This window comes from Mauremys mutica, chromosome 12 (assembly GCF_020497125.1).
Source record: "Mauremys mutica isolate MM-2020 ecotype Southern chromosome 12, ASM2049712v1, whole genome shotgun sequence".
Lineage (NCBI taxonomy): Eukaryota > Metazoa > Chordata > Testudines > Geoemydidae > Mauremys > Mauremys mutica.
The window spans coordinates 7,441,643-7,463,931 of NC_059083.1; the positions used below are offsets into that span (position 1 = coordinate 7,441,643).

The following is a 22,289-nucleotide window of genomic DNA, read 5'->3' on the forward strand; positions in this document are numbered from 1 at the left end:
TTTAATCAGCAAACACATTGGTACATGAGGGCAAAATTGATCACAGGGGAATTTAATCCCTCTGCTCCTGCACCACCCTGTGAAATAATGACTCCGAGGCATTGTTTCCCTCCAAAACTAAGTCAAGTGGCTTCAGGTTAAATTAGAAGGGAAAAAATCCCCCCAATTTAGGGGATTTTATATTGCTATTCAACAGAGAGAAAAAGGGACCAACTGTAAGAGCATTTTATATAGCATTAAAGAATTTGTGAGAAAAGTGAATTTTAACAGGGTTTAATATCAACATTCAAGGATTAGAGAGCAAAGGGATCAAATCTGAGGTGATTTTATGTCAATATTTAATTACTAGTGAGAAAAAGGGCAAAATCTGAGGGCATTTTGATGAGTTTTTCTAAATTAGATTGAAAAGAGGCCAAACAGAAAGGATTTCAGATCAGTAACTGAGAATTAGAGGAGAAGAAGGGGTTTAATCTGATGTGACAGTTGATCATAGATAATTTAACTCATCATTTCCACATCCACTATGTGGGGAAATGCTTCAGGCCAGCTGTTTTCTGCCAAAAGCAGAAGTAGATGGACTTAGTAATGGAAAAGGGAAAAAGTTGCTACGCTATCTATTTTTTGTATTACAGAGAAAAGAGGAAAAAGGTGAGTGGGTTTTAGGATGATAGTTAAAAATAGAAAAGTGTCGACATCTGAGGGAAATTTTGATCATTTTATAATTACAGAGAGTGGGGAAAAATCTGAGAGACTTTAAATAAGTGTTCAATGTTAAGAAGGAAAGGATCACATCTGAGAGGATTTTATATCAATATTTGATCATGTGAAAGAAAATCCCCTCAGTTTAATGAAAAGGAAGGAATTTAATTTCTCAGTTTCTGGGACAGTTGTGATAAGGCAGCACAGCAGCTCAAAGATAGGGTTCAGGCAGGTGATTTAGCACTTTGAGAATGAGAGAGAAAAAAGGTTTAATCTGAGGAGAAAATGAACAGGGGAGGGTTTAACCCCCACTAGTCCCCCTCCTCCACAGTGTGAGGCAATAATTCATGGCAGTGGTTTCCCTTGAAAAGCAGAAGTGGCTACATTTTAGTGTTGGAGGAGGGGAATTGCTTCAAAATAGAAGGGATTTTTATCTATATTTGAAAATTGGAACAGAGCAAAATGTGAGGGGCTTTTATGCCAGTATTTGAAAATGGGTAGGGTGGGGGAACTCAACATCAGAAGGGATTTTAGATCAATATTCAATAATGCAAGTATGGGGCAAAATATGAGGAATTGTAAATCAGTGTTGAATAATTAAAAGGAAAGAGGCTGTTATATCCTCAACCAAATACACAACAGAGGACAAATCTGAGGGATTTTAGGTCACTATTAAGTCCTCTTCAGCAACCATTCACACAGGGAGCTGGGGGTGATGCTGCTTGAACAGCAGAAGGGAAGGGAAGTTGAAACCAGACTGGGCTCTGGCAGGTGGGAGTGGGCAGCAGCTAACACAGATAGGCAGGGGGCAGCTTCTACGCTCTACGTGGGATAATGATTCAGGCCAACTGTTTCAAACTGGCTATAATCAAAAATGGGGGGTGGGGGAAGGAAACCCCATAGTGGGGGAATTTTATAACAATATTCATTAATTAGGGTTTGTTTACACAGAGACAGTCAGGAAAATTGATCCAAACAGTGTGAATTTAAAGTGGATTAGTTAAACCACATTATACAGTCACATGGATGCTCTTACACAGAATTAGAGTGCCTTTAGCTTAATTCACTTCCAATGTTAAGTAAACTGAATTAAAGTTATTTTAATTCTGAATAAGAGCTCCTAACAGGGGTTTAATAAGGTGTACTTAATCTGAATTAACTTTCACAATGGATTAACTTACCTGAGTGTTTCTGTGTATACAAAACCTTAGAGGAAAATGGAACAATATTCAGGGTGGTTTTAGATCAATATTTGATAATTACAGAGAAAAAGAGGGGAAATTTGAGCAGATTTTATATCAGTAAAGTTATATCACTAAAATGTGAGACTGAAAGAAACTGAGCAAAATCAGGGGATTTTAGATCAATATTTTTCAGTAAGTCTTGATCTTGAATCCATTTATGCAAATGAGTAACTTTACACACATGAGTAGTTCCACTGAGTGCAATGGGAATTTGGAATAAATACGGTTTAAATAGATACTAAGCATGGACTTCAGAATTTGGCCTAATAGAAGGATTTCAGCAAAGTGTATTTAATTTCTCCATTTTTGATCTCTTTCAGGTATACAAACTGGAACCTGTCCTCACTGCAGTTGCTGACATCCGGCTCTGATAATGCACCAGGCAAGGGAGGTGAGTACAGCTCCTTACCGGCATCAAGAGGTGTTGGGTCTGTGAGAAGTAGATCTACACACAGTTGCACTCCTAGGGTATGTCTACACAGCAGCTGGGAGAGTGATTCGCAGTTTGGCCAAACATACATGAGCTAGTGCACTAAAAATAATAGCAGTGTAGCCAGTGTAGTTCAGGCTAGCCACCCACGTACATACACAGAGGGTTGGGCGGGATAATACTCAGGTGGCTAGCCTAAGCCGCCACCCATTCTGCCATAGCAACACTGCTATTATCAGTCTGCTCCCTTGAGCAGAGCTAGTGTATATACGTGTACCCAAGATGGGAATCACCCTCTCAACTGCTGTAGAGAAGTATCCTCAGACCATCTGCAGCCTTTCCCCCACCTTCCATCAATCTCTTTCTGGCTATATCTGAAATTCAGCCAAAAAAAAAAAAAAGCGCATTCCTAATTCAGATTAGCTAAACCGTGTAAACTAATTTAGACTACAATAACAGGGAAAACAGGGCAACTCATCTTTTAACTCATGTTATAAGTTCAGGTTCAACCATAGGCTCCCCTATAGGCTGGAACGCAAACTGCTAACTTCTCTTTCCCCCACACACTCACATACATACCTAAATATGAACCTTTCACTGCTATGGATAGAGCACCAGCAGCAACCAGCTTTAAAATCAAGTCATCTCATCTTCCTTCAGAAAACCCTGGATCTTGAAAGAATCTCACTTCTCCTCTCTGCTAGTTCCCTCCATTTTACTGTCTACCTCTCCCATTGCAATATAATCAGCTACCTGCTAGTTAACCCTAAATATGTGTGACATTGCACTCTATATGATTTTATGAAAATATGCTAATGAGTTTGAATATAATGTAACTGAAATATGCTTCGTGAAAAATGTCTCTTGTAAGGTATCATTACAAAGCTTATAATCTACTGAGTGTGGTCATCCTATTTGTATAAATGTATCACTCTTGTATCTGAAACTAGAAATATGAAATATAACTCTGAGGGCCTATTGTAACTATGCAAAGTGTGCGTCATTAATGGTGGTTTGGAATCTTGAGGACTCCCATTAACCAGGACAAGTGTCTGTAGATGGCTCTGTTTTACTGGTAAGTCTCCCTGTATACCGGCAAGTGGGTAATGAAGTCTTACAGTGACATGTGATCATGTCACCTGAACTGGAATCCATCTTTAACCTGGTGCTTTTCCATTGAGAAGGAGGGGTGGGAACCCAGAGGGACAAAGGATTCCCTCCTTATGCAAAAGATATATAAATGGGTGGAAGAGAACAAAGGGGGCGGCCATCATGAGAAATCCCCCTAGCTAACACCTGAGCTGGAACAAGGGCTGTACGGGGGGAAAGGATTGTGTCCAGACTAGGAAGGTGTCCAGTCTGTGAAAGAAACTTATAGAAGCATCTCTTAGGGTGAGATTTTATCTGTATTCAGTTTTATTACTGTATTACACTTAGATTTGCGTGTTTTATTTTATTTTACTTGGTAATTCACTTTGTTCTGTCTGTTACTACTTGGAACCACTTAAATCCTATTTTCTGTACTTAATAAAATCACTTATTAATTAACCCAGAGTATGTATTAATACCTGGGGGGGGGGCAAACAGCTGTGCATATCTCTCTATCAGGGTTATAGAGGGTGAACAATTTGAGTTTACCCTATAAACAGGCTTTATACAGCGTAAAGTAGATTTATTTGGGGTTTGGACCCCGTTGGGAGTTGGGCATCTGAGTGTTAAAGACAGGAACACTTCTGTAAGCTGTTTTCAGTTAAGTCTGCAGCTTTGGGGCATGTGGTTCAGACCCTGGGTCTGTGCTGGAGCAGACAGGTGTGTCTGGCTCAACAAGACAGGGTGCTGTATTCCCGAGCTGGCAGGGAAAGCAGGGGCAGAAGTAGTCTTGGCAGCTGGCAGTTCCCAAGGGGGTTTCTGTGATCCAACCCGTCACAACCTGTTCCCAGATTGCCCACCTCCACACTTCTATTTCTTAGGATGCTACATGGGAGTGCTTTTTGTCATGGGGAATGCAGATACAAGGGAGAGGGGCGTTTCTGAAAATAAGGAAGTGGGATCAGTCTGGGCTGACTCCAGCCAAGAGTCCCACCTGCTCAAAACCCACCCTGATACCCAGACTAGTGCTCTTTATCCATTCAACATCCCAAGCCCTTAGAAGAAGCCAGTGTCCTGAGGGTTAGCAGGTTTTCCATTCACCCTTCAGATGGGAGATTTCTGATAGTTTGCTAGTGTTAGTATGGATATTTAGTGACTGCTGGTAGTAGAAGGTATATCTTTTATTAGCATAAGTAAAACATTAATTGATACTGATACTTCAGCATCACTTGTGGAAAGAAATTCTTGGCTAGTACATTTGAAGTTGATCCAAAGAAACTCTCCTTCCACATACATACAGTAGACTAAGTCACTGTTGCCACAGGTTACTAATATTATTATTTAATGTTCATATTAATATAATGACCAGGTGTCTCTGACAGGATTGAACCCCATTGTGGTAGGTGCTGTGTAAACATATATAAAGACATTCTCCCAGCCCTTAAGAGTTTGTAGTCTAAGAAGACAAGTGACATAGGAAAAATATAGGTGAGCATATGCAATCAAATATATACAATTATATACATAGATACATGTTAAGACATAAAACTATTATCATAAACAGCTAAAGTGCCAATTCACCCCACATGCCCATCAAATGATCTTTAATTAGTTGATTTCTTAAAGGCATGATAGAGATGGATTTTGAGGAGCTATCTGAAGGAGGCTGCATTTATCTATTTGTTCCACGCATAAGGGAAAACAGGGAATGTCAAGATGCTTGCGTGAGAAGCTAATCATAGGTAGTTGTGAAGCATCAGCAATCTTGGTGTCTGTGTAATCCGTTATATAATCAGTGACATCTGTAACTAGGCACAAGCCAGGATAATCAATTCCACCACTTTCAGGACATAAGGTGATTGTTGCAGACATGAAGAAAATGCTATTTTATGTTTCCAACAAGTATGCTAGGGATCCCTTCTCCTATACACCACATATGGAAATTTGCCTAAGTGCATTATAGACATTTTCCTTCTTCTGGAGATGCTGGTTTTGCCAACTTTCAGAATCTGGACATTGGACTAGATGTTTCCATGGTCATTAGCTATGCAGGTTCTGCCAGGAGTGAAACTCTATCTAAAGTTACTTGATGCTCTGATCAGGAACCATTCTTTGATGCACACTGGAATGAATCACGGCTTGGCATATTTACAGACTGGTGGAGAGCAGAACAATTATCAGATACATGTAGCCACCTAACATACAATGTGTGTTTGGACACTTCCTTCTCTGATCTGTGTCAGGGCCTGTGCGAGAGATGGCAGAGTCCCCCGATATTCACGCTTCTCGCTAGATTAACCAACATCATTCCCCTTTGGGGGAATTCTCTCCTCTTCTTTTAATTCCCCACTTCCCGTCACAGCCTTGCAGAGGGGTGAACCCTTCTAGCAGAAGAGAGCTGCAGTCAAAGGAGGGTGGAGCTCCCTCCCTTACCCCAAGATAAGCAGCTTGGTAGTAGCGCCCCCAGGTCTCTGCAGTCCAGATGCTCTGAACCTGACTTGAATTCAGATCTCTCCCATGGTAACATGAGCATGGGTCAGGCCCTAATCTAAACAAAATAGAGATGCCAAACTCATCCAAAATAACTAGGTCTCTGATTCAATGGGGTCTATTAAACAATGTGCATACACTTGCAATGGAGGGCAGTAATGGACCAGGGTACAGTGATGCTGAGAGGGCTTGGATATAGGTAGTGGGAGTAAGCAGTACTGAATAAATCCAGATTCCTTGCTTCTAAAAATCCAGGGTCCTGATGCATAAAACTGATTTAATATGCCTCCCAGGCAAGAGGGCTTGATACCAATACACCTATGGCACCTGCACACTTCATGTACTCTTTGGATCCCTTCTACTGTATCTCACTAAGGACTGGAAAACCAGAGAGAAAACAGCAGCAATCACTTACCTCTCTGACTAACCGCTCTAACAGGCAGAAAGCCAGGAAAGCTACTCCTAGCTGGGTGGCACTGGACATCATGCAGTTTCCCTTCCCCTTTGCTCTTCCTCCAGATAAGTCTGGTGGTCCAACCACAAAAAAGAGAGAGAGAAGTTTCTTTGAGTCATTTCACTGTATCTTTAAATTACCCAGCAGTAGGTCCTTGTGTGTATCTCACATTGAATCAGAACTCAAAGAAAGGCGATGTAGGGAGAGAAAGAGGAAGTCACTGAGTGTAGGGTACATAACGCCCAGTGTGTCCCTGGCTGTCGTTGAGCACATTGAGTTGTCATTGCCATCATTATGCACCCCAGGAGATGCAAAGAACAACCCACAAACATTGACGATCAGAAGGGAAAGCAGGACTGGGAAAGTGGAGCGAGAATAAGAGTAGCATCTTTAATAATTCCTTAAATCCCCCTCCCTCTTTTTATCTTCACCAAGTAAACTTGTGGATTTCTCTCAATATCCAATCTTCCTCCAAAAGTTTTCAGCCCAAGTCATCTTCCTTTCCTCCATACTGCCACCATGTCTCCTTTCTTACCTGAGACCCTACACTGGCTTCCCATCTTCCTTCCTGTGAAATTTACACTTCTCTATTAAATTTACACCTCCCGCTCCCTTTGAACCTCTATTTTTCCTACTCCTTTCCTCCCTTTCCCTCTTTCCATCCCTTCACTGGCTTCTTTCTCTCTCTATCCTTTTCATTCTTTTCTTCCTTCCCTTCCCCTCTATTTTTCTACTTTCTCTTCCATTCACCTCCACCCCCCTCCGATACCATGTAAACTGTGGCAAGTCCCACCTCTCTCCTTCCTCTTCCAATCTAATTGTCCAACACTGCACGGCCCCCTTGTCCAATATTTACCTTCCACCACTGTCAGGTTCACTGTTGCATCTGCTGAGACATCTAAGCCTTGCACTTTTACCCGGTACATCCCAGCATCCTCAGGCTGCACACCCAGGAGCACCAGGGAAGCATTGTGGAAGCAGAGAGTTGCCCGCTGCTGATAAAAATCTGCCAGTTCCATGCTGTGCTGGCAGGTGCGCTCCTGTGACTCAAGGGAGCTTGTGCAGCTGTCCACCATGTAGACCAGGATGGGACGATTCCCTGTCTTGAAATACCACTTGACATGGTAGAACTCCCACGCCGGGTTTGCAAATTGGAGGGAGATGGGCAGGACAGCAGTCTGGCCAGGGGAAACCCAGATTGGGTTCTGCAGTGTAAATACAGACAGCGCCGCTGTGGTGTCTGCATGGGAAAGAGAACAGGGAGGTTTAAAGGGAACATCAGCATCTTCTCTAAGATGCCAGATTGATCTCCCCTAAAAACCAGGGCCAGCTGAAACAAACACAACTCCCCTGCAAACCATCCAGTTGGCTTCATGCTCGGATGGCTCCAGCAGCCACACACTGTGAGTCTGTCTCAGGCAGCTAGTCCTATGCACAGGAGCGGCTCTAGCTATTTTGTCGCCCCAAGCACGGCAGGCAGGTTGCCTTCAGCAGCATGCCTGCGGGAGGTCCCCAGTCCCACAGATTTGGTGGCAAGCCTGCAGGAGGTCTGCCAGTCCTACAGCTTCGGGGTACCCGCCGCTGAATCCCCGCCAAATCTGCAGGACCAGCGGACCTCCCGCAGGCATGCCGCCGAAGGCTGCCTGACTGCCGCCCTCGCAGGGACCAGTAGGGTGCCCCCTGCGGCTTGCCACCCCAGATACATGCTTGGAGCGCTGGTGCCTAGAGTCGCCGCTGCCTATGCATAGTGGCAGCTAATGAAATGTCATTGATAAACCATAGCTTTTCTGATCCCAATTGCACTTTAATTCCCATTGCCAAAAAGACTTTGCTGTTGCTATTATTTGGCTGGAGACATGTCTTTGTGCAGCAGCATATATAATTTTAGACACTGAAAATGCTCAAACTGTGGATTATGACGAGGGCCCTTTGCATTTATCAGGCACCTACTAGCTGGAGGCTGATATAAAAGATGAGCCTCTGACCTAGATCCAGGGACAGCTCCCGGGTAGACTTTCCCAAAAGCTGGGGACAGCCTGGTTTTGGCTTCCTGCAGCAGCAGTATTGCTGTGATCAGTGGGTCTCCAGTCTTTTTCTTGTCCATTTAATACTCCGGTTCCTAGGTATCTAGTCAAATTTCCAACCCCTCCCTCTATGTGAATGAATGCGTGGATGGTGTGACAAAATGGCCAGTGTTAGTATGGTGGGTCACCAAGGGCCCTGCTAGTGACCAGGAAAGTGGTAGAGAAGGGAAACAGGGAAGGGGTCTGAGCCCCAAACCCTCATCATAATCCTGCAGGTTTCTTACCCCCTTCCTCCCAGGTAGGGTTACCCTCAATCCTTGATGCTGGGGACAGGGTCTCCCTTCCTCCAATTCTCTGGTCTCTCAAATCTCAGCAGCACACCTCCAAGCTCTAGTTCTCTCTCCTCCCTCACTCCACACTGCCTGTCTGATGAGGGGCTGTGTGTGTGTATTGGGTTCCCTGCAGGGCCTTAATTGTCAATAGGTGCTTCAGCTGGCCTACAGGGAATCACATCTTAATTAGCATGCTGTATCACATTAGGTTCCTGACAGGGTCTTATTTGGCTACAGGTGCTTCAATTATCCTGTAGTAGCCTTCCCTAGTCTACAGGGAACCACACCTTAATTAGCCAATGTACATTGGTCAAATCGAATAGTCTCTACACAAAAGAATAAATGGACACAAATCTGACAGCAGGAATTTTAACATTCAAAACCCAGTAGGAGAACACTTCAGTCTCCATGGTCACTCAATAGCAGACCTAAAAGTGGCAATTCTTCAACAAAAAAACTTCAAAAACAGACTCCAACATGAAACTGCAGAACTGGAATTAATTTGCAAACTGGACACCATCAAATTAGGCCTGAATAAAGACTGGGAGTGGATGAGTCATTACACAAACTAATTTCTCCATAGTAATTTCCCCCTACTGTTACTGACACCTTCTTGTCAACTGTTTGAATTGGGCCACCGTCATTACCACAACAAAAGTGATTTTTCCTCCCTTGGTATCCTACTGTTAATTGAATTGTCTCGTTAGACTGACCCCCTACTTGGTAAGGCAACTCCTACCTTTTCATGTGCTGTGTATTTATACCTGATACTGTATTTTCCACTCCATGCATCTGATGAAGTGAGTTCTAGCTCACGAAAGCTTATGTTCAAATAAATATGTTAGTCTCTAACGTGCCACAAGGACTCCTCGTTGTTGTTGTTTTTTTAATGTAGAGAAAGGGAAACCAGAGAGATAAAGGATGCAGAAGAGTGAAGGAAAAAGACACTAGACCATTCAAGAAATGATACATAGTACTTTATTATAGGAGAGAAAAAGAGGAATAAAGCCCAGTAGAAAAGATGGTTAAACAAAGGTGAGACAATAAATTACACTCTATAAAATTTATTAAATAGAATGTTGAATAACAATATGTTACTGTTGAATACAGTGCACAACTTCAGAACCCCTTTAAATTGCAGTGGGAGGGATGGGTCCAGTATTTCTCACCCTGGCTACTGGGCTTAGTCCTTGGGCAATTTTTTCAAGCCCCAGCAGTAAGGTGATCAGGGTGTTAACCAGTCACTGGCAGAAATCGGACAGGATCCCCTTCAATCCCTATTTACAGCTTTGGCCAGATGCAGCAAGGGGGATTTCTTCAAATGCTGGATACTACCAGACATACGTATGGGATTAGATAGAGCAGGGCTAGGCAACCTATGCCACATGTACCAAAGGTGGCACACGAGCTGATTTTCAGTGGCACTCACACTGCCCGGGTCCTGGCCACCGGTCCGGGGGGCTCTGCATTTTAGTTTAATTTTAAATGAAGCTTCTTAAACATTTTAAAAACCTTATTTACTTTACATACAACAATAGTTTAGTTATATATAATAGACTTATAGAAAAATGTTCAAATGTATTACTGGCATGCAAAACCTTAAATCAGAGTGAATAAATGAAGACTCGGCACACCACTTCTGAAAGGTTGCCAACCCGAGATAGAGTCTGATATGCCAGTTCCTAGATAAATGGCGCAATAGAATTTAACTAATATTTATTTACATTAACAATAAATCCTTCCCCATTTTCACTGCTGCTGTGTAACCATATTCTTCGTGTCGCCACTTGTCCTCCTCCCACCTCTCCACATGGCTTCACTCCAGGAGCATTGTAGCTTCCTACGCAACAATACTCACCTATAAGGGTGCAGAGAAGTAAGATTCTAGTCATTGTAACAGGAGAGATCTTGGAATCCTGAATACAGCTATGAACTCTGCCTCCTGGCTTTCAAGGAGAAAGATTAATCTCTGTCCCTTGCCTTCCTTAATTCTGATCCTTTCAACTTGGAAAATCTTTGGGTGTATTTTAAAAGCCCTAAATGCAGAAATAGTGGTTGCTGACGTCAGTGTCCTTTACTTGCTGACTTGAAACAAAAAAAAACAAAAATATGGGTAGTTTCTTCTCTTGTGTCTTCAGGGAACTTGATATGGTACTTTCCAATCTCTCGTTAAGAGTGGAAGTTTGGGATTTGCCTTCATCATGCCTCACCCTGTCAGCAATATGAATTTCTCTCTTTTTCTTTAATCACTTTGCTCCCTTCTGTGCCTTTGAGAGAAAGAAATAATATCCCAGTGCCAGCTGAGAGTGCTGAAATGGTAATATATCTGGTGGAAGACAACAAAACTCACATGCACTAAGAAATAGCTACATAACCACTAGACAGTGTTTTTTAGCTGTTTTGGGCTCAAGACCCATTTGTAAATGTTTATGGCCTGTCGCAACCCATTAAATAGCCTGGGGATGGAGCTGGAGGCCCTGGGGTGGTTTCTGTCAGATCCTTCCCCACAGGGGAATTGGGTCCTGCCCGGCACTCACTCCACAGTGGCAGCTCTGGCAGCTCCTGTGCCGTGTGGCTAGCTGGTCTTGGCTCTCCGCTCTGGGTATCGCAATTTCCAGGGCTGCAGTGCCACTCATTTTTAGCCCTGTGCCCCTGACTGGACCAAGTTTGTGTGAGTGGAGTTGTGATCTCGGCCTTCAGTGCCACTCACTTATATTTGGCCAACCCAGGCTCCCATCGTTATGACAGCTGGGTCTAACCTGAGTGGTGCGGGTACTCCAGATGTGGCAGTGCCTGGAGCAGAGAGGTGAGCCCAGCCAGCCCCGGGGGACAGGAGCTGCCACATGACCCTTTGAAACATTCCGGCACCCCAATTTTGGGTCCCAATCCACGGATTAAGAAACCCTGCACTAGAGGGCACTGCAACAATAGGGCACCCAAGGAGCCATTATGCAGATACTGGAACAAGGCAAACAGGACACTTGGGTGCCACCTAACAGAGGAATACCAATCAACAAACCAGAGAAATGTCTTGAGCCCCACTCTCCAGGCCTCCTTTGGCCCAGGAGGCCTTGGTATCTTTAGCGTTTACCCTTTGGGACCACGTTCTCATAGTCAGCCTTTAGGTTTTTCCACCTGCAGGACAAGCACATATAGACCTGTGGATGGAAACAAGGATGTGAGAGCTGACTAGCCAGGGTCTCCCATCAGAGCTTACATTAGATCTCTGATATAAGAAAAGAGGCTTTACTCCAGCATCTGATTGTCCAATGCATTTACCCCGATTCTGGCCATTGTGGCTCTATCTTCACAATTGTTTCCTTCTTGGGCCAGGAGATTGACTTGATTTGGGTCTCTGTTCCCATTTCATTCCCTTTCAAGAGAGACCCCTCAAATGACACTGCTGATTCACTTCATTATACAATGTGAAAGCTTAACCAGGGGATTAACAATTGCTGTGATTTTTTTAAAAGAAGTTTTCTCCTTCCCTTCACCTGCTCAAATCTTTCCTGACTTGACCATGATGGAAAGATGTTTTTTTTTTTTCAATTACAAGTAGAACACAGGAGAAGAGGAGATTATATTCATCCTAAAATTAAATGTAACAAGGATATAACTCCCACACGTGTGGGTTGATCTGTGGAACTTGCTGCAGTAGGAGGTTAAAGAATCAAATACTGTGGGAAGGTTTTTTAAAAGGCTGAATAAAACGAGGGGAAATAACATGTCTATGCCAACCTCGTTTCATGATATATGGATAACTCCAGCTTCAGGACTTTAAATGATAGATTGGCTGCAAGCAGGAAGTAAAGAAATAATCATACACGGTGCACTATAAGCATTTTCCTCCTCTCTCTGAAGCATTTGGTGCTGGTCATTGTCCGTGGAAGGAAGCTGAAGTAGATGAAACAACAATTATGTGTTGTGTGGCCCCAACCAGGGGTGCACCTCCATCTGGCGTCTCAGGTGGACCCAGTGTCTCCTCACACTGAGCGATGTTGCTGCCTGATGCATGAATATACTGCAGAAGGGAAGAAATACTATCAGTTATGTTTGACTATCAAACCTGTAATCTATGTCCAAGTGATTGGCAGCCTGTCTTGAATGACACTTCTGTCACCAGATAAACCTTAAGCCCTTTCTCTTTAGGATGTCCCCCACTCCCATCCTCTTAATTTCTCAATCTATCTCCAGCCAAACAGCCTGATTCTTAGATTGACTCCCATCACCACAGTGTCTGAGCATCTCCCCTGCCCCTTTAATTCAGGGGGAATTGATGTGTCACTTGCACACATGCCAACACAGTTCATGGTTAAGATAGAGTCCTAGTCACCAAGGGTTTGTCTTCTCTAGATAAATCACATCAAGTTCTAACAGACACGGAAGGAATCAGATTAATGACTGCAATGTTGTGATCAAAATTTTGATAGTTCACATGACTTCTCAAGGTTGTGTTCTAACTTGATATAAGCCTTAGGGGGCAGTGGACTCACACACTCATTCCTTACAACATCCAATGGGCTCCCCTCCATCATACGTCTCCTCTGATCTCTTCCAACATGTTTTGCTGGGGATGGAAAGATGGCAGCAGCAATCACTCACCTCTCTAACTATCAGTGCCAAAATGCAGAGAACCAGGCAGGCAAAGACCATACGGATAGTGTTAATGGGGCTGAGGCTTTTCCAGGCAAATTTTCCTGCAAATAAGGAGAGGTGAGATCACCACAAAAAGTCGAGAAGGTAATAGGTGTAAATGAATCTCATTAAACTATACAGCTTCAGCTCTCTAAGAGTGTCACTTCAGCGCACGGTGAATCAGGAATGGGTTGTGGGCATATGAAGGGGATAATCTTGCTGGATCCTCTGGGTTAATCTTTCTCTGTGGCTAATGTATAGCTGTTAAAAGAGTAGCGTATAGGAACTGGGTGGTGTCCCACACTAAGTCATCAGTTGTTGGGCCTTTTGCTTTTCAAAAAGTGCACATAATACAGTGTGAAGGAACACCATGGGCATGATGAGGTCCAAAGAATAACCATGTTTACTAAACATATATAACATGAAGACCTAGCACTGCAGCATATACACACTGCTGCTGTCTGTGATAGGGTTTTCTTGTAACATTTGTTAGTCTTCCTCAACTCGCCTTAGCCCACCTCTCCTGTTGTATGTCTGCAAATGTGTTTCTCCTTGCCCCTGTACTGCACCACCTCGCCTCAGCCTCGGGCAGTCTGAGCAATTTATCATGGTATCATTTCTTTTGTCTGAAGATTCGAGCACTGCTGTTGCCAGAGTTTCATAGTTACAGTGAAATATGAGTACACCACACCATCTCGGACTCCTCCACTTCCTCTCTCTCCTTTCTGCCCCATCAGCCTCCCTGTCTCCTCTGCCACGTCCAATCCCACTTTTTACTCATCTTCTCTATTCTACCTTCTCTTTTTCTCATTGCATTGCATCCTTTCTCTCCTCCGTTTTCTTCTCTTACCATCCACTCCTCCCCGCTTCCCTTCTCTCTTCATTTCCTCACTTCCCCCAAGCCATTTCCAACTTCAATCTCCTTATTACACAGATACTCTATCTCGCCCCTAATCCTTTGATACCTTCAGTCACCATCAGGTTCACTGTCGCATTGGCCCATACATCCAGGGTTCGTACTGTTACCAGGTACATCCCGGCATCTGCTGCCTGCACGTCCCGTATCACCAACGTAGCATTCTGGCAGATGTCTGCCCGCTGCTGATATTTCTTTGCCACCTCCTTAGTCAGCTGGCAGGTTCTCTCCCACCAGTTGTGGGCGGTCCCAGTGCAGTTGTCCAACATATACACCAAGATGGGGTGATTCCCAATGCCTCTGATGAACTCCCACTTGATGTAAATGAATTCCCAGGCTGAGTTCAGGGATTGGAAGGAGAAGGGCAGCAGAACTGTCTGATTTGTGATGGCACGGACTGGGTTCTTGGGAGTGATTATAGAAAGGGCAGGCAGGGCACCTGAGTGTGAGAACAAGGGGGAAAATTGCATGGAGCTTTACCTGTCTGAGGGGTGAAAGCCTCCCTAGCTGATCCCCCAATCACCTGACTTCCTGAAGTGCAGCTGGAATTGCCCTCTACATGAAAGTCTTTGTAGGCCATTCCCCACCCTTCTAATCTATGCAGTGTCCTAATATAAAAGTTACCAAGGGCGTATACTAGTGAACACAAAGATGGTATTTATAACGTGGTCACTTTTTTACTTTACTATAACTAAGACTATGTTTTAGTCATGGATATTTTTAATAAAAGTCATGGACAGGTTACGGGCAGTAAACAAAAATTCACGGCCCGTGACCTGTCCATGACTTGTACTATATACCCCTGACTAAATCCGGGGGGGAGGGGGCACAGGGGGTGCTGTGGGTGCTGGGGGGGGGCAGTCTGGGGGTGCCACAGGTGTTTGGGGGGCAGTCTGGGACCCCCGTTGGTGCTGGGTGGGGGTTGTCTGGGCTGGCAGACTCCCTACCCAGGTCCTCACAGCTCCCTGGAAGCAGCGACATGTTCCTCTCTCAGCTCCTAGCTCTGCACGTTGCCCAGCCCCAAGTGCTGGCTCTGCAGCTCCCATTGGCCAGGAACTGTGGCCAGTGGAAGCTGCAGGGATGGTGCCTGTGGGCAGAGGCAGCATGTGGAGCCATCTGGCTGCGCCTCCATCTAGGAGCTGAGGGAGGGATATGTTGTCACTTCCGGGGAGCTCCCCCGAGGTAAGCACTGCCCAGAGCCCTCACCCCCTCCCAAATTCCAACCCCCAGTCCCCTCTTTCACCCAAACTGCTGCTGCTGCTGGGAGGGGGTGGTGGCCCTAGACTTCCCCAGCAGCAGCTGGTGCAGTTGGCCTAGGGGCTGTCCGAGCTGCACAGGCGGCCCCCAGTCCAGCCGCACCGGCCACTGCAGAAGTCATGAAGGTCTCGGAAAGTCACAGAATCTGTGACTTCCGTGACAAACTTGCAGCCTTAACTATAATTCACATTAACAACTCATTACTACATATAAGGTAGAAGAATAGTTGAGTTCACACCTTTGCTGTTGCTGTGGTTTGCTGGAGACAGCTTTCTGCAAGGTTAGATTCAACCATTGCATTGGTTTTATAGATCTCAAAGATTCTAGTTTGAGGGTATGGCTACACTTGAGAGTTGCAGCGCCGGTGGAGGCTTTCCAGTGCTGCAATTAGTAACTGTTCACACCTGCAGGGCACATCCAGCGCTGCAACTCCCTGGCTGCAGCGCTGGCTGTACACCTGGGTCTGCTTGGGGTATAACGAGTGCAGCGCTGGTGATGCAGCGCTGCTCGTCAAGTGTGGCCACACACCAGCGCTGTTATTGGCCTCCAGGGTATTAGGAGATATCCCAGAATGCTTTTAACTAAATTACTCTCTTTGTTTTGTTATGATGCCTCTCTTTGTTTTGTTGTGAATTCGGGGCTCCGGGAGCTGCTTATCTAAAAAACAAACACAGCTCCCCTTTGCTGTGATCAATCTGTAACTGACTGTGAACAATCAATTGAGATAACCCACTACCTTGCTGTGAATGAGGCAGGCAGGGGGATGAGTGTCCGCTTGAGGAAAGAAACAGCGGGGGCAGGGGGAGAAAGGGAGTCTGTTGGAGCAGCTGCTTATCTGGTCTGCAGGCTGTTTGCAGTTAAGAGTAAATGAGGGATCGGGGAAATTTTCAAATTTTGCAAGGCAGAGAGCTGATACAGTGTCGGCTCCAAAAATCCACTCTCTCTCTCTCCCCCGCTCCCTGTCACACTCCACCCCACCCGCCTCTTTTGAAAAGCACGTTGCTGCCACTTGAATGCTGGGATAGCTGCCCCTAATGCATCACTCCCAACAGCGCTGCAAATGTGGCCATACTGCAGCACTGGTAGCTGTGAGTGTGGCCACACACCAGCGCTTTCCCTACACAGCTGTACAAAGACAGCTGTAACTCCTAGTGCTGCACACCTGCAAGTGTAGCCATAATTCCCTTATGAGTGTAATTGCTGTTATTATATACAACACATTTCTGACTTTCACTCTGCCTTGATGGTGCATTCTGGGCATCTTGACACCAGAAAGATGCCAACCAATTGTGAGGTAGTGCAGAGCAGAGCAACAAAAAATGATGAAAGGCCTGGAGGGTTCGACTTGTGGGGAAGAGATTAAAAGAGCTAAGTAGACCAGAGCCTTGGCTGCAGCCAAACTTCACAGAGCATAGGTCAGTGGGTGCTGTGCACAGATGGCTCCAAGCTCACCGTTGTACTATCTGGACTCTGCTGCTGCTCTCTGCAGGCTGTTCCTGATGCATTATATTAGAGCCGTGCCCGAGGAGGGCACAGTGCTTCATTTGTAATGAAGAAGCTGCCGGGACTCGAGCAATTTTTTTACATTCATAACTGATGTGGCAAGCCCAGAGATGCCGGGACTATGAACTGCCAAGCCTGGAGGAGCCGGGGCTCAGCCGTGGCAAGCCCTGGCACAAATTAAGCATTGTGAGGGCATCTCCAGTTTATACCAGCTGTACTTGTCGGAGGGCTGCCGGCTGTAATTGTGCCCTCCAACTCCCTTAATACTGTGTGGAGACCTTAAGTCCCTCTCTGTCCCCTCCCCACCTAAATATCCTGATGTGGAACAAAAACCCATTCCCACCTTCTTCTTTTTTACCTCCTGTCACCAGTGCGCTGGCTTCCCATCGGTCACTTCTTCTCCCCAGTGGGCTGGCCTCCTCTCTGTTACCATCAGTTGATAGTGTGGTAGTTTCCCCTTTGTTACCTCCCATCACCAGTGGGATGCCTTCATCTCTGTTATCTTCTGTCACCGGTGGGGTGGTTTCCCCTATGTTACCTTCTGTCAACAGTGGGGTGGCTTCCCCTATGTTACCTCCTGTCACCGGTGAGTTGGCTCCCTCTCTGTCACCTTCTGTCACCAATGGACTGGCTTCCCCTATGTTACCTTCTGTCACGGGTGGGCTCATTTCCCCTCTGTTACCTCCCATCACCAGTGGGCTGGCCTCCCCTCTGATACCTTCCATCACTGTTGGGCTTGCTTCCCCTCTGTTACCTTCCACAGTCAGGTTCACTAGCGCAGTGCCCGATACATCCAAGCTTCGTACCGTTATCTGGTACGTCCCCGCATCCTCTGGCTGCACGCCCTTGAGCACTAGCGAAGCACTCTCGAAGGAGACATTCGCCCGCTGCTGATAAAATCCCGCCTGCTCCAGGCTGTGCTGGCAGGTGCGCTCCCGTGACCCTGGGGCTCCAGTACAGTGGTCCACCATGTAGACCAAGACAGGACGATTCCCTGTGATGAAATCCCACTTGACATGGTAGAATTCCCATGCTGGGTTCTGGAACTGGAGGGAGATGGGGAGGACAGCTGTCTGACCAGAGAAGACCCGGACTGGGTTCTGCAATGAAATTATAGAGAGTGCAACTGAGGCATCTGCATGGGAGAGAAAAGTGGAACAAGTTACCCAGGGAGGTTCCAAGGGAATCAGTTCAAACAAATACAGAGCCCTGTGAAGAAATTCCTCTGGGCACCAGGATGCAGCACCTAAAATGTAGTGAGATCTTTTTCCAGCCAATTTACTTCAAACTGCGCTGCCATTCCAGATGGGAGAAGGTTTTAGATCCATGTGCTGGGTACTGGTAGGGAATGGTGACTGGTGACTTAAACAGACCCCACAAGGGGAAAACTATCTCTCCAGAGCTCTGTCAGCTTGTATCCCACACTGGGAGGTAATAAAGAAGTAAAATCCCACTACCATTTCAACCCATCCCTGGTAGGGTGGAGTCCCTGTGAATCAGGGATCAGGCCATTGCCTGTTTGGCTGCACTGAGTGAACCAGCCCTGCTAGAGATTGTGGCTGTCTACGTTTAGGGCTATGCGGTGGCTCTAAAGCTCATGTATTGAGTGCAAGCCTTCGGGGGGAACTGCAGCTGGCTGCATCAGAATTCCTTCTGCCTCTCCCTGGGCAGGTGGTGTAGGGTCCCCTCCCATGAAAGGAAACAAGTGGCTACCCCATCAATGGGGAGTTTTAACACTCAACAACGGGACAATGCAGCATTAGCCCCGAGCAGCATGGATCAGAAAAGACCTGATGGGGTTTTCCCCATTTCCTAGAAATATTCTGAGCTACCAAACTCTTTCCTCCCTCTTTTCCTCTGCTCAGCCCTCTGAAGCAGCAGGGCAGCTACTGAGATATAGCCTCCTAGATCCCTTACTCACCTGTGAAAGCCCAGAGAAGTAGCATGCCAATCATTGCAGTGGAGGGACACACAGCTGAGCACCATATAATCCTCATTCAGACGATAGACTCAGCCTTTGAACTTCAGAGAGGCACAAGTCTTCCTTATTTTGTTTCATATCTTCTTTATAAAGAAAGCCATTTCTTTAAAGCAGTTTAATTATGAAAGTATCTCCACTTTACATATTTAATTCAGATTAATATCCTCACTGAGAGAAACTGACAGTTCTGCAGTTCTAACATTATGGTCAGTTCAGGTCTCAGCAAGAACGGATGTGGTCTCAGGCCCCCATGACTTTTGTGTTCATGGCAGGCTATCCTGTGTCCTAATTTGGCCAGGTAGAGGCAGGGCAGAAATTATCACCAGCACTTTTTCAAAGAATTATGTACTACAAACCGAGAATGTTGGAAAATTGTCAAAGCCTCACTGTTATATGTAATGAACAGCAGTTCCTAGAAGCAGGGAATTATGTTCTCTGCTGCTGCTCTCCTTGCAATTACATGGCCTGGCAGGTGGGAGTAGATCTACTGGGAACCTGGGGAGGGCACCAGCAGGTATGGAGGTTGTTGGATATGTGGAGGGGTGAGGAAGGATTAGGGGTGGGGGGTGGGTAAAGGGGAACAGGGAGCAGAAGAAAGGTTCATTTTGACATTTCTCCCCAAAATTCTTTTTGTTTGTTTCAATGTAAACACCTTGTGAAAGTTGACATGAATTTGTAAAATGTTTCTGTCAACCCGGATCTGCAATTTTCATCTTAAAAATGTTTGCCTGGCTATATTTGGAGGGGTGTGGAAGGAGTAAACGTGCCAAGCAGACCAGGCCCTTGGATACAGCCAAACTGCACAGAGCACAGGTCAGCGGGTGCTGAGCAAAGGTGTCTCCAAGCTCACATTTGAGCTATCTCACTGCTGCCCTGCGTAGGCTGTTCCTACTGCATTATATTAGAGCTGTGCACAAGGGTTGCTCCAACTCATACCAGTTATATTGGCCACAGGGCTGCCAGCTGTAATAGAATCATAGCAACGTGTGGCTGGAAGGGACCTCGAGAGTTCATCTAGTCCAGCCCCTGAACTAAGGCAGGGCCATGTTCACCTAGGCCACGCCTGATAGGTGTTTGTCTAACCTGTTCTTAAACAAGCTCATTTTGAATTCTCATCCTGTCCTTGTGCTTGCTCCTCTTTATGAGTATACTCTCCACTCCATTATCCCAGTCATTGATTAGTACAAGACCCAGGAAACACCCTTGTTAGACTCCACTAGATACATCCTCCCAGTTTGACAGTAAGCTGCTGTTAAATACTCTTTGAATATAATTTTTTGCACCCTTCTTATAGTAATTTTATCAAGACGATATTTCCTTAGTTTGCCTATGAGAATGTCATGTGGAAATGTATCATAAGCCTTACTAAAGTCAAGATATAGCATGTCTACAACTTCCTCCCTATCCACTAGGCCTATAACTCCATCAAAGAAGGAAATTTAGGTTGATTTTGCATGATTTGTTCTTGATAAATCCATTTGGCTATTACCTATTAGCCTATTGGCCTCTAGGTGCTCACAGATTGATTGTTTTAACAATTTGTTCCAGAATTTTTCCAGGTATAGAAGTTAGATTGACTTGTCTATAATTCCCTGGATCTTCTTTGTTTCCCTTTTTAAAGATAGCTGCTATATTTGCCCATCTCCAGTTGTCTGGGACCTCACCATCTTCCATGAGTTCTCAAAGATAATTGCTAATGGTTCCGAGATTGCTTCAGCTAGTTTCTTTGTACCCTAATATGAATTTCATCAGGCCCTGATGAATATATCTAATTTATCTAAATATTTTAACCTGTTCTTTTCCTATTTTGCATTCTTTCCCCCTTGTTGTTAATATTAATTGTGTTAAATATCTGGTCACCATTAACCCTTTTAGTAAAGACTGAAGTAAAGTAGGCATTAAACACCTCAGCCTCCTTGTTGTCATCAGTTATTAGCAATTCTTCCCTGCTAAATAGTGGACCTATACTTTCCTTCATCTTTCTCTGGCTCCCAATGTATTTATAGAACCTTTTCTTATTGCCTTTTATGTCCCTTGCTAGGTGTAACTCACTTTATGCCTTAGCCTCTCTGATTTTCTCCCTATATGCTTGTGTCATTCTGTTGTACTTCTCCTTATCAATTTGTCCATGTTTCCACTCTGCGTAGGATTCCTTTTTGATTTTCAGGTCATTAAAGAGCTCTCAATGGAACCATATTGCCCTCTCACTACCCTTGCCTTCTCACTCAGAAGTTTGCTGTTATAACTTTAATAGTCTCTCTTTGACAAACTGCCAGCTCTCCTGAATGCCTTTTTCCTTTAGATTTTCTTCCTGTAGGAGCTTACCTACCCGTTCTGAGTTTTAGTCTATGTCTTTGACATTCATTGTCCATATTCTGCTGCTCTCATTCCTTCCTTTCCTTAGAATTATGAAATCATATCATTTCATGATCACTTTCTCACCCGAATTGTCTTCAACATTCAGATTTGCAACCAATTCCTCCCTGTTAGTCAGAATCAGTTCTAAAATGGCTGCCTCCTGGTTACTTCCTCCACCATCTGAAACAAGTTATCCCCAATCCATTCCAAGAATTCACAGGACATTTTGTATTTTACCATATTATTTTTCAATAGATGTCTGGGTAGTTAAAGTTCTCCATTACTACCAGGTTGAGTGTTTTGGATATTTCTGTTATTTGGTCTAGAAATGCCACATCCACCCCCTCTTTCTGAGTTGGTGGTCTGTGGTAGACTTCTACCATGGCGTCACCGCTGTTTTTTCCCCTTCTATCTTCACCCAGTCTTCCTCTGACCTCCTTCTATTCTCAGTGTATAGTGGAACACCTCTTCCTTTGTTTCCTTGTCTGTCCTTCCTTGACAAGCTATATCCCTCTATACTAATATTCCAGTCATGAGAATTACCCCACCAAGTTTCAGTTATGCCAATTAGCTAATAATTTAGCTTATGTATTCTAATACTTCCAGTTCTTCTGTTTATTCCCCAAACTCCTTGCATTTGTGTATAGACCTCTAAGATATTAAGAGATTCACCCACTGATTTCTCTCTTATTGTTCCTATGACTCTATTAAAAGCAGCAAAGAATCCTGTGGCACCTTATAGACTAACAGACATTTGGGAGCATGAGCTTTCATGGATGAATACCCACTTCGTCGGATGCACTTGCTTTCGTGGGTGAATACCCACTTCGTCGGACCCACTTGCATCAGATGAAGTAGGTATTCACCCACGAAAGCT

General features: G+C 44.9%; 1 protein-coding gene across 2 annotated transcripts in view; it reads left to right on the forward strand.

Moving 5' to 3' along the window:
• Nucleotides 1-2,261: 2,261 nt before the first annotated feature.
• LOC123347049 (C-type lectin domain family 2 member B-like) overlaps nt 2,262-22,289 on the forward strand; it is a 67,828-nt gene continuing 47,800 nt past the window's right edge. For both annotated transcript variants that reach the window (XM_044984481.1, XM_044984477.1), the window contains exon 1: nt 2,262-2,334. In XM_044984481.1, the coding sequence (XP_044840416.1) occupies nt 2,317-2,334 (18 nt within the window). In that variant the 5' untranslated portion in view covers nt 2,262-2,316. The remainder of the gene's footprint in view (nt 2,335-22,289) is intronic.